Source organism: Dama dama, chromosome X (assembly GCF_033118175.1).
Source record: "Dama dama isolate Ldn47 chromosome X, ASM3311817v1, whole genome shotgun sequence".
Lineage (NCBI taxonomy): Eukaryota > Metazoa > Chordata > Mammalia > Artiodactyla > Cervidae > Dama > Dama dama.
This window is the reverse complement of record NC_083714.1, coordinates 39,088,595-39,104,727: the sequence shown is the minus strand read 5'-3', so window position 1 is coordinate 39,104,727 and position 16,133 is coordinate 39,088,595. Positions and strand designations below refer to the sequence as shown.

At 41.6% G+C, this 16,133-nt stretch overlaps 1 protein-coding gene across 1 annotated transcript; it reads left to right on the top strand.

Moving 5' to 3' along the window:
- The first annotated feature begins 1,998 nt into the window (after nt 1-1,998).
- Nucleotides 1,999-14,566, top strand: CT55 (cancer/testis antigen 55). The gene is made up of 7 exons (XM_061137542.1): nt 1,999-2,114; nt 2,338-2,408; nt 2,621-2,719; nt 5,551-5,735; nt 8,153-8,297; nt 13,051-13,163; nt 14,375-14,566. The coding sequence occupies exons 1-7, from the start codon at nt 1,999-2,001 to the stop codon at nt 14,564-14,566; spliced, it is 921 nt and encodes a 306-aa protein (XP_060993525.1).
- Nucleotides 14,567-16,133: the final 1,567 nt, after the last annotated feature.

Here is a 16,133-nt window from a genome sequence, read left to right as displayed (position 1 = left end):
AAAGAACTGTCTGCAATGACTGTATTAGTTTTCTAAGACTGCCATAACAAAGTATCACAGACTGGGTGGCTTAAACAAAAGAAATTCATTTTCTCACAATTCTAGAAGCTAAGAAGTCCAAGAACAAGATGTCAGTAAGGTTGATTTTTTCCTAAGGCCTCTTTCCTTGGATTATAGATGGTTATTTTGTTTCCTCGCCTTCCCTCTATCTGAATCTGTGTCAAATTTTCCTCTTATGAGGGCTGATAAGAGGAATTTGATATTGAACTGATATTGAATCAGTGTCATCCGAATGACCTCCATTTAACCAATTACACCTTTACAAACCCTATCTCCAAATTCAGTCACATTCTGAGGTCTGGGGACTTTAGCATATATATTTTAGGGGACAGAATTCAGTCCATAGCAATGACCAAGTGAGATTTACCCCAGGAACACAAGTTTGGTTAAACTTGAAAATCGATGTTGTACACCATGCTAATAGGATAAAGCCCAAAATCACATGATCATCTCAATTAAAAAAAGCATTTGACATAATCCCACATCCTTTCATGATAAAGTCACTCGAAAAACTGAAAATAGAGTGGAAATACCTCAACTTGAGAAATGGGAAGGGAACTGCTGGACAGCCACTAGATGCCATGGATGTTAAGCTGTCCACTGTCCAGGGAAGGTTGCACATGGAGATAGTGTGCTCTGTCCCAGACTCCAGAGTCTGGGGCTATTTCTGAGCCTTGTCAGGTGCAGCCTGTAACAGTTTTAAGATATTGAGAAAAGTAACAGATTTTACAGGTTCTTGGCCTTCCCAAATCAATAAAAACAAACTAGAGGAAAAAAAAAAAAACTAGAGGCCAGAGAAGAAATTTAGGCAAGACTTTTTTAGGACCCCCTGCTGCAGTAGGGGAACAAACAACAAGTTCACTTGCTTGCTTACTCCTCCACGTGGGGCAAGCTTGTTCCTTATATAGGGTGAGGGTAGAGGTGTGTCCAGGAGTCTGGCTGGAGGGGTGCCTTAGGTGTTTTGCCCACTCCTTAATGTTGTTGTGTGCAGGGAGCACGCTCAGTACCCTACTTTTGCTACAGGCTCTTCAAAAGTGGCAGTTGGGTTTGGGTTTTTTGGGGTTTTTTTTTTGTTTCTTTGTATCTTTTGTTCAGAATTTGCCCTAACTGGTGGGTTACAATCCATAGGGTTGCAAAGAGTCGCAAGCGACTGAGTGACTGAGCAATGCTAAAGGATGTTTTACTGATTTTTTTTTGTGTGTGAGTGGTTTACTGAAGACAACCCAAATCCTCATTTAATATTCTTAATGTGGCCATGTCTGCATGGTCCGTTCCCCCCTACTCCCACCCCCGCCAAGCCAAATACCGGTAGGGATGCAATCCAAACTCTCTGCATGGTGCTACATCATTTGATCCTCCTCACTTAGCCACCCTCATCTCCAGCTTACACTTTAAAAGTGTCTCTCAGGACCACGAGTGCTTCGCTATAAAGCAGCAGTTGGCTCCAGCTTCCAAGCAGCTTTGTGGCTTTGCTCAGTCGTGTCCGGACTCCTTGAGACTCTATCAACTGTAGCCCGCCAGGCTCCTCTGTCTATGGGATTTCCCAGGCAAGAACACTGGAGTGGGTTGCCATGCCCTCGTTTTGAGGCCCAAGCTGATGCAAAAGTTTGACTTTTCCGCAATATCGATAGTATTGGTTTAACGTTGAACAGAAAACTGTTGCTTAGAGCGGATCACGGAACCCTCTGTGGAGCCTGTGTAGGGGTGAGGAGGTGCTGCTGTTGGGGTATGGGTGGGTGGAGGGGTTCTAGAGGCAAAGGAAAAGAACTCAGGCCCTGAGGGATGGGGCTCCACACCTGGGAGCCCGCCTCCATCCTCAGGGCAAGCTGCGGCGCCATCTTCCAAAACAGGCACCAGGCCCTCCCTGCAGAAGCCCATGGGCGAATTTGTCTACCCTAAGAGATGCAAAAAAGGATTAGACTGGAAGCGACTTCCAGCATGGCCTCCAGGTTTCCACTTTCTTCTGTGATGGGAGGAGCCACGAAGTCCCGCCCACCAGCCCGCTACATCTCAGGACCCTCCTCCCAGGGGGCTGCGCCCGGATTGGCTGGAGGGTGGGAACCGTAAAGTTCTTAGTAGAGCAGCTCCAGCCAAGTCCTGTGTGAGGGCCTTACTAGAAGTTGGGCGGTACAGAGAGGCAGGCACGGCCTCTGGGCAGCGGCTGTGATCAGAGTGCGGCTTGGAGGCAGAGGATTAGACAGAAGCAAGCCTCGTGCCCACTGTCACGCGGAGCCCAGGCCGCCCTGACTACAGGACTATGCTCCGGTTTATTTCCAGGGCTCTTGCCTTTTGGAGGAAGGTGGACTCGTCGGAAGCAGAGAGGGCGCAGCATCAGAGGCTCCTGGAAGGTACTCACCTCATCCCTTCCTTCCCCTTGAGTACTTAGCGGTGCATCCCACTCCTAGTTCTAGGCCGCATGAGCCCAGAAGGGCGCTGTGTGTCCCAGGCGGCACCTCCATGTGGGGAGTCCCTGAACACATCCCGGAGTCTCTAGTCTAGAGTTAATATGTTGATTGAGAAGCTCCCTGGGGAGCTGTGCCCCACCCTTGCATTTCCCCAGATGCCTTTGGAAATTGTGCCTGTGTTATGCGAGTGTGCTGCGACGGCCTTTCCGTACAGGGTGAATCTGCTATGGTTTCACAAAAGCGCGTGTTTGGAGGCAAGTGGACGAATCATACATCTGTCCCCGGTCGGAGGGCAGGGGCCGCGTTTAACTTGATCACCTTTGTGCCCTAAAAACTTGCCCCAGAGTCTGGCACTGAGGGGATGACTCGGGGAGCATTGAGAAGGCGTGATTTTGTTGGTGGGAATCCCTTAAAATGAAAAGGTTTGCTGGGAGAGTGGCGTCCCTGCTCTGGGTTGCATTAATTCTCTTGTGTACTGAGTGCTTGCTTGTCTGTGGCCAAGCCCTGGGCTCAGGGGCTCAGGGGCTCAGGGGCATCCACGTGCTTTAATCTTCAAAATCTCCCCGAGAGAAGTCGCAGGGTTGTCGATCCGTTGGACAGCGGGGTCAGAGCGACACAGGCAGGGAGGAGCGGACCCCAGCCGGTGTCACCAGACACCCAGACTCCAGGCCCTGCAAACGCTTCCCGACCTCTGCGCTCCCGCCGCAGGCGCTTCATGCTATGGGAGTGAATCCACTGTGCGCTCGCCTAGGGTGGCAGTTTGCCAGAGACGGCTCTTGAGCAGCATTATTCCCTCAGCAGGGCCCCGGCTCCCAGGTGCCCGAATCTCCCTGCAGCTTCTGTAGGAGTTTGAGCCCCAGAGAGGTGGCTGAGTCTTAGCGAAGTTTGCGATGGGAGGCTGCTGCGTAGCTTTGAGCTGACACTGCATCATCCCTTAATTCCCCTCCCTTTTATCCAAGGAACAACACAGGAGTCTTTGACAAGTTATCATGTGCTTGAGTGGAAGCTGTCTCGCTTGTATTCCTCTTTTTTCAGTGCTATGATTTAAAGTAATAAATGTGACTCCTCCCCTTTCTTTTTTCTTTTTTTTCAAATTTTCAGGATTTTCTTCGGTTGTGATTCTATAATCTATTATAATCAAGGTATTCCCTAGCCTTCCCCAATCAGTTCATCCAAGTCTTTGGTCAAGCATTGTGGTTCATAGCGTGGCTGACCTCTAGATTCAGATCCCAAATTATGGCTTACTAGCTGTGTTTGTTCACAAAATAAAATAAAATAAAACAAACCCGAGTGATTCAGATGCACATTTGGGCTAGATTTAAATCCCCAGATCTCTTTATGTGCTTTGTCTGGTGAGTTGCTCAAGAATTTCCAGATCTGCTGTTCGTGCTGTTGTTGATTACAGTAAAATTATATAACAATTGATGCTTTAGGCTGTCTAGATGTAGATACCACGATAGCAACTAACATATAAGCTCTAATCGGTGGGAGGCACTCACAGTTCTAAGCAGTTGATATGTATGTGTCAGTCAATATTTATAACAACCTTTTCCCACCAGCTTTATTGAGATATAATTGGCATATAAAATTGTAAGTTTAAGGTGTAAAATGTGATGATTTGATATATGTATATATTGTGAAATGTTTACATAATAAGGCTAGTTAATGCCTCTTATCACCTGATAAAATTATCTTATTTTTTGTGGTGATGAGACAGGCTGGAACCTGGGACCCAAGTTGCTGCAGTGCTGCAATGTTTGCACCTGTACACACCTCTCCTTGAGCAACAAAATGCAAAGAAACTGTATGGGACTAAAAATAACTGTATGCATGTGCAGTTGGGGCAAATGCCAGACCCAAAAGATACAAAGAGACTAAACTGCCAGTTTTGAAGGGCCTGGAGCACAAGCAGGGGATTGGGAGCAAAAGCAGGATACTGTGCTTGCCCCCTGCATGCATCACCAGAAGGGTGGGCAAACTACCTAAGCCACCCCTTAGGCCTGACCCCTGGACGCACCCCCTACCCACACCCCACATAAGGAGCCTGCTTGCCACCAGGCTTTGGGAGGGAGGAAGTAAAGACACTTTGTTTCTTTAGCTACCCAACCCCCCCCCCCCCCCCCCCCCCCCCCCCCCGCCAATGCATCAAGGGCCCCAATAAAGAATAAAGTCTTGCCTGAATTTCTTGTCTGGCGTCTAGTCAGTTTCTATTGATTGGCGAGGCCAGTAAGGTGAGACCATTTAAGATTCACCCTTGTGAATTCACATTGTCATTGCCCTGGTTTTACATATGAAAACAAATTCAGAGAGGGTAAGAAATGAACCCCAGGTTACACAGATTTAGGTAAGCGGGAAGAGCTGTGTGATTTGAAATCAGGTCAGGCTCCAGACTCAGCTTTCTTCACCTCAAAGCCCCACTGCCTTGGGCATGGAGCCAGTGTGCAAAACAGAAATAAATGGTGGAACCAGCATTTCAATTTAAGCAATCTGCCTCCCAAATCCTGCACACTTTACCACTATGTTCTACTCTCATTGTCATCTGTATCTTAAATCTAACCCAATTTATTTCTAGATTTAATTCATTTTCTGCTATATCTTCTTTTGGTATCATCTACGCATGCATGCTCAGTTGTGTCAGACTTTTTGTGACCCCATGGACTGTAGCCTGCCAGGCTTCTCTGTCCTTGGGATTTTCCAACCTACTTCAGTAGGTTGCCTTTTCTTTCTTTCTTTTTTTTAACCATCTTATTTTTTATTTTATTTTATTATTTATTTATTTTTCATTTATTTTTATTAGTTGGAGGCTAATTACTTTACAATATTGTAGTGGTTTTTGCCATACATTGACATGAATCAGCCATGGATTTACATGTGTTCCCCATCCCGATCCCCCCTCCCGTAGGTTGCCTTTTCCTTCTCCAGATGATCTCGACCCAGGGATTGAACCGGCACCTCCTGAGTCTCTTGCATTGGCAGGCAGTTTCTTTACTACTGAGCCCCCTGGGAAGCCCATCTTCCTCTGGTAGGGCTTCTTTATAATGTGTGTTTGCTTTTAAGATTAATGAAACCTTTACTCATCTCTTAGGTCACACCAAGTCAAAAACTGTGCAAGGAGTCGTGACAAAGTTCTGTAGTAACTATGGCTTGATCGATGAGTTGATCTACTTCAGCAGTGATGTTGTGACTGGCAATGTGCTCCTGAAAGTTGGGCAAAAGGTTACTGCAGTTGTGGAGGAAAATGAAACATCTCATGGACTAAAAGCAATCAAAGTAAGATAAGTTTGGGGACTGTCTTTTTTCCTGGGGGATTCCAACCTTGTTTCTATTTATTCAACCTGTCTGAGCAGTGGTTAGAACTTGGCACTTCCACAGCAAGGGGCCCAGGTTCAATCCCTGGTTGAGGAACTAAGATTCCAAAAGCCACTCAGCATGGACAAATAAATAAACTCTAAAAAATAAGCTTTTTGCTTTTTAGGATAATTTAAACCACTGTCAACATATTTATATATTTATATATATTATATGTTCCAACAAATTTTGTCTCCTACTGTAACTGAGTCCAAGCTCATTCTATTCATCCCATGACAGGCCAGTAAGTCTAGAAAAAAGGTGTTGGGGCAAGGAAAATCGACTTTATTTGGAAGGCCAGCAAACTGAGAAGATGGCAGATTAATGCCCTAAGGAACGATCGTAATTCAGAGTAGAATTCAAGTTTCTTTCATGCTAGGGAAGAGGGGGAGCAGTGTGCCTAATCAGCTCATGGATATCCTTCTGATAGTTTGGTGATGAGGAACTGGGTGGTATTTCAGAAGTCAACAGTGTTAACCTTATGGTTTCAACTGATCTGAGGTCTATGTGCTGGTGGTCAGCATGCAATTAACTTCTGCCGACTGGTGGGGATTTCAGTATCTGCAGAACAGCTCAAAGGATATGGCTCAGAATATTATCTATAGTCCTTGTGGAGGAACTGAAGAGCCTTGTTTTATGGCTAAACAATTATTTTGTCTTACTTGACTGTTTTCCTTTCTGCGTTTTCTTATTTCTCTGATTAAATTTGCTCTTTGGAAGTTGGAGAAGGCTTAGGAAGCTAAAGCTTTTCTACAAACAAGAGGCAGAGTGCAGGGAGTTGGGGACAGAGGGTCTGTTCCCAGGAAAGACCCATGGGGTCCCTCTTGGTTTCACTGTAAAGTATGGATTTTTGTTATATAGCTTGGTTGATGGAAAACACTGAAATTTCCTTTGTGCCTTTCTTTCTTAAATGGTTAAGATATATGTTGTTAGTAGTAGTAGTAGTATCTCTATTATTTAGATAGCAGCTCTCAACTGAATGCTTAATATAAACTTTCTCTAAATTTGGAAAGTTTCATATACACATAAAATAATACAGAAATAATTCTAACTCTAGGATGAAAAGGCAAAAATCCCCTTTCATGCAGCTTTTATTCCTCAGTCATGGTGCTTTGATGAATTGTTGACATACTTGTGATCATTTGAGGGTGCATTAGTAGTATATATATTATTAAATTTTCCTTCAAATAGTGCATAGATATTTATGCATAGTAAAAACATCTGGAGCAGGGTAAGTACCAGAATATAATATGGTCAATGCTTATCTTCAGAAAGCTGTTGGGTTTACAGATTATGTATAATTGTTTTTTTTTTCTTTTCTCTGCCTTGTATTTTTTGTACAATGAACATGTACTATTAGTGTAATTAGCAAAGAAAAATATAAAGACTTTTTTATTTTCAATAATAAAACTTTCAAATGCCTCTCTGTTATAGATAAATTAAGTCCTAATTTGACTTGTCTTTTAGAGCTATGCCCTCCCCCCGCCTTTATTTTCCCAACTTTGTGTTGTGTTATAACACTCTCCCACAAAGTGCCATGATCTGAAATCTTATGATTTTCCTCCTTGTTCACGACTTTGCCATGTGATTTCTCTCCTTTGCTATCTCCCTTGTCCTCAGCCCTGTTCTCATTGGCTAGTAAAATCTTTCTCTTCTTTCACAGCCTAGGTCAAATCCCACTTTCTCCAAGAAATTGTCCTGTATTCTCTGAATCATAAATTCTTTCCTTACTGGGAATTCCCCAAAGCCAGTTTTTGCACATATTTTTACTATTTGCCATAACTTGCTTTGAATTCATTATTTCTGCATTTTACTCCCCTTTGGTTATGAATTCATACAGGCAGGAATAGTATCTTTTATTTTTGCATCTAATATGGTCAGTGCATTTAATTTGTTGGTGCACAAATAATGTTTTCAGACACATTTTTAGAAATATATGACAGCATAACACAAAGTGTGAACCCTCATTTAAACTATGGACTTTAATTAAATATAATTAATATTGGTTCATCAATTGAACAAATGTACTGATTGAACAAATGCAAGATACTAGTAACAGAGGAAACTGTGAGTGTAGAAAAGGAATATATGGGAAGCTCATGACTGAACTGAACTGAACTGATGCTTAATTTTCCTAAACTGCTCTAAAACATAAAAATATATGAAGCTCAGGCATTATTTTATCATCTCATGTCTATGATATATTTGCTATGTAAAATATATTCACCACTGTTTGTTATAGTTATTTAAACTCTTTCTTAAACAACAATGATTTAAGCATATGTTTCTGATTTTTAAACTTTTGTTGTGTGTGAAGTAAGTGTTTCTTCTTCTCGTAGGTGGATGCTTTCTGTGATAATAGCCACGGTGATGAACTGCCAGACTCCTGTACTAGAATCTCACTTGGCTGTATGAACTCTCTGATGGAAGGTGTTGAGTTCATTCATCACACAGCTTACTTCTCTCTAGATATTGTTTGTAAAGGTACAATTTATATATATATTTTTACTAGATTGCTGAAATGTTCCTTTAATAAGCAATGCAAAAGAGATTTTTGGAAATGCCAAATGTATACACAAGATACTTTTCACAAAGACATTTCAAACATTGTAAATAATCTCTTCTGAAATGCTCCAACTTTGTCTTTTTTATTAATTAAACTTTTTATTTTATATTGAGGTATAGCTGATTAACAATGTTGTGATAGTTTCAAGTGGACAGCAAAGGGACACAGCCAAAAAAATTTTAAATTTAAAATTAGGTTTTACCTATTTTTTAATTTTATAGATTGCATTTGAAGATGGTTATAGGCATCATTTCCAGGGTCAAATTTGTGACATGCTTAACACTAACTGGTAAGAGGATTTAATTACTTCTCCATTGTCCTTCACTCCAACTGGAAGCTCTTTAATACTTGAGGTGAACTTTTGGAGTTAAAAATTATGTACAGCAAGAGATAGATGTGTTATATTTTTAAAAGTTCATCCTGTCATTTGTTGCATTGTCATTTATTAGATGTAATCACTAGTATTTGTGTAATTTTTCCATTCCTGTAGGCATTGAATTTCTAATCTAACTGAAAAATATTATTAATACAAGTATACAGAGATAATGTTTTTTTTAATTCTTCAAAAGCTTTAAAATAAGGTTTGGAAGTAACCTTGTACCTTTCTGTTGGTTCACAAACTGGTCCTGTAATGGAAAACAAGGAGAGACCTAGAAAGAGGCAGGCCACTCCAAATGGGTAGGGAGCAGGTTTAATAAGCAAGGGAGTTTAATGTATGAGCCTTATTTTGAGCGTACAAGTAGATCTATACCCTCCCCTGCCAGAATTTCAACACTTTATACAGAGGTCTTAACAGAGTTCAGTCACGAATACCACCCAAATGGTCTCAGTGATACCTTACTCTGTCAAGGCTGTGTCCTTGAAACGTGGGAACGGTAGGTGGAACATACATTCCAAGGACCGTGGAAGAGATGAGCAGCCTCCAAGTGCCCAGGTCCAGTTTGTGGGTCAACCATGGTTACGTCTTCACCTCCTCCAACACATTCCAGGCGTGTGTGTGTGTGTGTGTGTGTGTGTGTGTCCATTAATTATCAGGTATAACACTTTGTTATTTTATGCCTAAAGCAATGATTTGTTGGTTTGTTGATGCTATTTCAATTTATTAATTCAGCTCAAGATAGAGTGCTAGATATTGGCAAGACCAAGATAACTAAGACTTTACTAAACCCTGCCTGCAAAGAGCTGATAGTCCAACTGGGAGAGACTGACATTAAAAGAATGTGATTAAAAGAATGTTTTTTTTTTTTTAAAAAAAAAAACCACATTACTGAGTAGAGGAGAGAGAATGATTGACTGCTATGGAGAGAACTGGGAAAGGCTGCCTGGGTGAGGTGATTTCCCAGCTGGTCTCCGTACCCCTGCAACCCCTTGCCAGGCTGGATTTTGAAAGATGAATATAAGTAAAAATATTGTACCTAAGTCCAAAGAGAAGTTCCCAAAAATGATTGTCTGGTGGCAGCTAGGATCTTAAGACCCATTTAGTTAGAAATACCTAATGCTAAGAGAAGAGGCAGGCCCCTTGGATTGCTAAGCTCTAAAGGCAATCTCTTGGTCCCTATAAACCATGTCAATAGGAAGTCACCACCAATGATAGCCCTTGCTAGAAGAATTCTTCTCAAGATGGGAAACACTTGAACATGTTGCTAATGCCAAAGGGATTAATTGAAAGTGAAGAAGAGAGCAGGAAGGACTGATAAAACACAGTCCCTGGTTGTAAAGAGAGGATGGGACTCAAAGCACAGGTGGAGGGATTTACTGCTGCAAAATAAATCGAGTGAATTGAAGTAATAGACTGTCTAGGGTGAAAGAGAGAGTAGATGAAAAAGAAGACTTGAGCACCTAGCCAGTCATATTTAGAAATGTCAGAATAGCTGTTTTTAATCTAATTATAAAACCCAATGAAAATGGTAAAAACTTGTTACAATTTAAAACATAATAGGAATCTAAAAGAAGGAAAAATTGTGTTGATTTTTTTTGTTTGTTCCACATCATGCCAAGTCCGTGTATGTTCTTTCCTTGTTTATGTTCATTCAACAGATATTTGAGTACCTCACTCTGTTCCAGGTACAGTTTTCATAATACTTATATTCTAATGAGTTAGAAAGAGGTAGAACTCAGACAATATGCAAGTAAACCTCCCCCAGCCCCCCTCACAAAAGAGATACAGATTGTTTTCTGCTCTCCAGGACTTGAGGAAGGCATTGTGATAGTGAAACTGGGAGTAGAGTGAGGTGAGCTTTACTATAGAAAGCAGGTTACCAAAGGCCTCTCTGAGGAGGTGACACATGAGCTGAGACCTGAGGGAGAAGGAACCACCTGGGAAAAATATTTCACAGGGAAGAAATGTGGGAAAAGTCCTGACATGGAAAAATTCTGGCATTTCCTCGGAAAAGAAGGGAAAAGAAGGAGGGGCAGGATGGCTGGAGCATTGTGAGTAGGCATCATATCTGTGTCAGCAACATGTGTGTCAGCAGCTCAAGTTCATCATTTGTTTTTAGTTTTTTTTTTTTTTTTTGGAGTGTCTTTGGGTTTTTACAAATCCAAGTGCCTAAACATTACCCTCATGCCTCTCCCCAGTCAATCCCCGCCCCCATCTCCAAGGCAAAATACAGTTTTGAGTTTTTTTCCCCACCATATATTTAATTTGGAGGTCTAGAATTTTATAGATATAATGAAATCAGACATATATATTTCTTTAATACTTTTTTACTCAGAAGTATATTTTTAGATTCATCTATGTTGTTGCATATGTCTGTAGCTCATTCTGTACATCACAGTTTCTCCATTTTCCTATTGAAGGTCATGTTGGCTGCTGTCAGCTTTTGGCTATTATGAATAAAGGTGCTAAAAAACATTCTTATACTAGTCTTTTTTGTGAACCTATGATTTTCTTTGTCAGGGCTCGATTCTTAGGACTAGGCTTGAAACTGCTGAATCATAGTTTTAGGATAATGATAAATCTAGGGAGCTATGGGTTGAAAAATTAGGGATGGTTTTACTGAAAAAGTAAAGTTTCAATAAATATCTTAAAGAGAAGAGTAAGGAGGTGAGCTACACAGGGATTTATAGATCATATTAAGGATTTGGCCTTTTGGGGGGGATGAACTTTGAACAATGTTGTGATATGAAGTGAGTTATGTTTTAATGTGTTTGCTCTGGCTGTCATGCTGAGAACAGGTTACATGGGACAGGGATGGAATTGGGAACACAAGTTAGGAATCTATTATTGCAATAGTCCTGGTAAGAGATGATGGAAACTTGGCTAAGACTGGTAGAAAGGAAGGCTGTAAGGATTGCTTTGATTTTAGAAATACTTTGAAGTTAGAAATGAAAGTATTGGCTGATGGACTGGACATTTGGTGTGAAGGAAAGTGGAGTCAAGAGTTACTCCTAAGTGTTTCGCTGGAACAATGGTAAGGGTAGAGTTTCCATTTTTGAGATATGGAAAGACCAAGGAGCAAAACCGGGCACATGAGAAGACTAGCAAGAGCCCAGCTTTAAACATAATGATTTGAGTAAACATTTGGATATATGGATCTGAAACTGGTTAGAGCTCCACTTACTGGAATTATCAGCCTATGGATATTGTAGAAAGCCACACAAAGGAAATGTGGAGAGAAAGAAGACAAGAGGTCCCTCGTGTGGTTTTCAGTCCTTCTAAAATTTAGTTGTGATGAAACCAAGGAGAACAAAGAAAGGGCTATGATGGAACTAGAAATAGGGTACAGAAATATTTAACTTTAATAGATATTGCCACCTTTCTGAAGGGGTTGTATCAAGTTTCACTTTCAGTAGTAGCATTTGAGAATTCTATTGGCTTCAAATGCTCCATGGTACATTTGGGCACTGTGACTCGCTTTTAACTTGTGTAAAATCTGTAAAGATTTGTTGACAGTTGAAAAATGTAAATTATATAGAGTTCATCATTGGTCCAAAACCCTTGAGAAAATTGTCTCTTCCTCTAGCAATATGTTCTTCTGCTATCCGTTCAGTTCAGTCACTCAGTTGTGTCTGACTCTTTGTGACCCCATGGACTGCAGCAAGCCAGGCTTCCCTGTCCATCGCCAACTCCCAGAGCTTGCTCAAACTCATGTCCATCAAGTTGGTGATGCCATCCAACCATCTTCTGCTATGGCTCCCACTAATAGCAATCAACATGTATTTGGTGTTGCTTCTGTGCCAAATACTATTATATGAGTTTTATTTGTCCCTTCAATTCTATGTAGTAAGTACAACTATTATGCTTCTCATTTTACAGATGAAGAAATCAAGGCCCAGAGAATTAAGTCAATTGAGTAAGGGGCAGTGTTAAGGTTTGAACACAGGCAGGCATATTCTTACGTACTTTTCTTCTTCTCCAGAAGGAGTGTGAATGTGACCAACAGTTTGATCAGGTTCTGTGCTGCTCTCAACAAAGATTGCTCTGAGATGCACAGTTAATGCTTTTCCCCAGTTGACGTGAAGTCAGGAGAGAGAATCAATGCCTAAAACATTATAAAATTCCTTTCTGACAGGAAGACTTGCAGGTTACCTGTTTTTAAATGTTCGAAATGGACCTTCAATGTCATAGAATCTACTTTAGGGTATTCCAGCATCAAAGTACCTTGTGAAATTTCACATGACAACATTGTGAGATAATTCCAACTTGATTTCTCTCCCTGGTGGTTTTAGATTTTGAACCTTATCAGGGTGACCGAGTAGAAGTTGTATTTTCCATCCAGCCAGACGCACAAAGCAGAAAGGCCCTCTCAGTGAAGCCTCTGAGACACAAGCACGTGCACAAGGTAATTCATCTGATGTTGCCCTTGTTTGTTTTGGCTTAGCCTGCTTGTGGTGATAATTTGCTGCTTGGGATTCTATTGGTTGGCTTGGGAAACCTAAAAGAAAATACATTCTTTGCCTAAGAGTTTATTTTTTTATTGAAAAGGTGGTGCTTCTGAAAGGAAATAATTAAAGAAAAAAAATATAATTAAGATCTAAATTATATATAATTAAGATGTATATATATATATATATATATATATATAAAATTAAGACCTAAATTATACAGTTTATATGAGAGGTATTAAAATGTTGAGAACAACAGAACAGAAAACAAACCATGTTCGGGGAATTGCTGGGGAAGAATGAATGTCATGGGTGAAGGGACTAGATCTTACAATAAACACTGGGTGTGGTTTGGGTCCTGGAGACTAATAGAAATTCAGTTTGTAGGGTTTCCCTGGTGGCTCAGCTGGTAAAGAATCCGTCTGCAATGTGGGAGACCTGGGTTTGATCCCTGGGTTAGGAAGATCCCCTGGAGAAGGGAAACACTACCCACTCCAGTACTCTGGCCTGGAGAATTCCATGGACTGTCGCAAAGAGTCGGACACGATTAAGTGGCATTCACTTTCACTTTTCACAGATGAAGCTTGAAATGTGACAGAGAAAGTGGGGGAAATGATGTTCTATTTACCACCGCATTCCTTTCTTACTCAATCCTTTTCACTCTCACCGCTGTTACTGTGGAGGTTAATGGACAGAGTATGTTATATTTAGAGCAGGGTTTCTAATACTAGACTTGAATCCACAGAGATTCTGACCGAATTGATGTGAGATGGGGTCTCAGCATGAGTAGTTTTACAAAGCGCTCCACTCTGGTGTCTCAGATGTGCCAGCCATGTTGGGAATCACTGATTTGGAGTGACCTACAGATTAAATCCAGGCTTCCCAGGTGACTCAGTGGTAAAGAATCGGCCTGCTAATGTAGGAAACACTGGTTCGATCCCTGGGTCAGGAAGATTCCCCTGGAGAAGGAAATGGCAACCCACTCCAGTATTCTTGCCTGGAGAATCCTATGGACAGAGGAGCCTGGAGTGCTGCAGTCCATGGAATCGCAAACAGTCAGACAGGACTTAGCGACTAAACAACAGATTAAATCCTGAGTGAGGAGGTGCAGACCTTGTGAAAGTGCATGAGCCTTTTACATAAACGTTTGCATTGTTTGTAATTACAGGTCTGCATTACTAGCCTGCAGGGAAGAAATGGGGTGCTAGATGATACTATCTTTTTCACCCTGGAATCTCTGAAACTTCCTGATGACTACGTACCTCGAGTATCTGACATGGTCGATGCAGTCGCGGTGGAGAGTGTTCAGTCCTGCTATGTTTGGAGAGCAATTTCTATGACTCTAGTGAAAAGGGGGTAATAAGAAAGCAATGTTTTTATTCCCTGTGCATCTTTTCTTCTCTTGGCAGTAAAAGGCTTGGTTTAAATGTGTTCTGGAAAAAAAATAGCTTAGTAAACCTCAACAGTTAATTCAAAGACAACCTTTAAAATCTTCTGTGGTCTAACTAAATGGAATGCATCTTCTGGAGGGTGTTTAGCATTTTTCATTATTGATTAAAGACATTTTCATCTTCATCCCTTGTAATGATTTATGTTCATGATTTTCTGTTTTTAGTGGATGTGTTTATTTTTAAAAATTAATCTACATTCTGTGATTTTTTTCACCTTTCAGAGTTTCTAATCCAAGAAATGCTTCTTTAGAACTCACATGCTTGTGTTCTAGGTCCAGTGGGACTACCAGCTAGTGGTTAGTTCCCCACTTTATGGTTGGGTAGTTGGAGTCAATATTTTCTAGATTTTAGATAGTCACCCATTGGTCCACTTCAGAAATAGTGATTGACTCCTATGTGCTAGGTGCTAGGGTTATAACCTTGAACACAATGGCCAAAATTCTGTGCCCTGATGGAACTTGTGTTCTGTGAATGCCCACCTGGCTTCCCCATCTATGGAGTCTGCAGATAGAAAGGGGCCAGTGGGTGCTGCTGCGGCTCCAGGTCCCTAGGAAAGTGATTATTCCAAAGCAGCATCACACATTGTGGGAATTCCGGAAAAGTCCACCACTGGACTTGAAAGACTCATGGGCTGTGGATTCTGCCAGCTCCCCACTCATTTCTCCTGTATGGTTGACATGGAAGACTGTTCTTGGAGAGATAGTGGATTGTTGTAAATCTAGTTGTTTGGTGATTCGATCCTAGTTGCCAGTTCACAAACTTCCTCAATGGAGTGAGTGAATCATGTCAGCACCTGGCATGCAGTGGTGGGAGTAGGGGAGAGAGCAGAATACTTTTCCTTCATCCTTTTAGCAAACTCCAGAATCTGTCCGCTTTCACAGGGCTGGCCCAGTAGAGCTTTAGTTTGGACATTTTGCTTTAGGGCTGTTTCAACCCTGAGGTCTTTGCCACCTCAAGGATACAGGGTCTTTGATCATCTGATCCTCGTCGGTGCAGCACCTGGTCTCCCTAACTGAACAACATCATGGTGCGGGGACTGGGGAGCAGAAAGTATGAGTCTGGCTTGTATTAGAAATGGGGTTTTAATAAGTTCCATGTAAACACAGGGACCTGTCACCACACACTTCTGGGACTCCAGTGTTGCATGGTAGAGCTTCCCAACCTGAAGTGCTGATATGCGGATTCCCTTCAGCTCATTCAGGGGCTACATGTAACAGGAAAAGAAATATGACAGTCATCTTGAGCTGCCAACTACAGCCCTTGGGCCAAATCTGAACTGTGCCTTTTTTATTTTAATCAATTTTATTGAGATGGAGGGCTTCCTTGGTAGCTCAGCTGGTAAAAAAATCTGCCTGCAATGCAGGAGACCCTGGTTCGATTCCTGGGTCGGGAAGACGCCCTGGAGAAGGGAAAGGCTACCCGTTTCAGTATTCTGGCCTGGAAAATCCCATGGACTGTATAGTTCATGGGATTACA

Bases quoted from the DNA above. Each gene is read 5' to 3' on its own strand.
- CT55 (XM_061137542.1), top strand. From the start codon at position 1,999: ATGGCCTCCAGGTTTCCACTTTCTTCTGTGATGGGAGGAGCCACGAAG. The intron at 2,720-5,550 runs GCAAGTGGACGA...CTCATCTCTTAG, and splicing joins ACAAAAGCGCGTGTTTGGAG to GTCACACCAAGTCAAAAACT. The intron at 5,736-8,152 runs GTAAGATAAGTT...TTCTTCTCGTAG, and splicing joins ATGGACTAAAAGCAATCAAA to GTGGATGCTTTCTGTGATAA.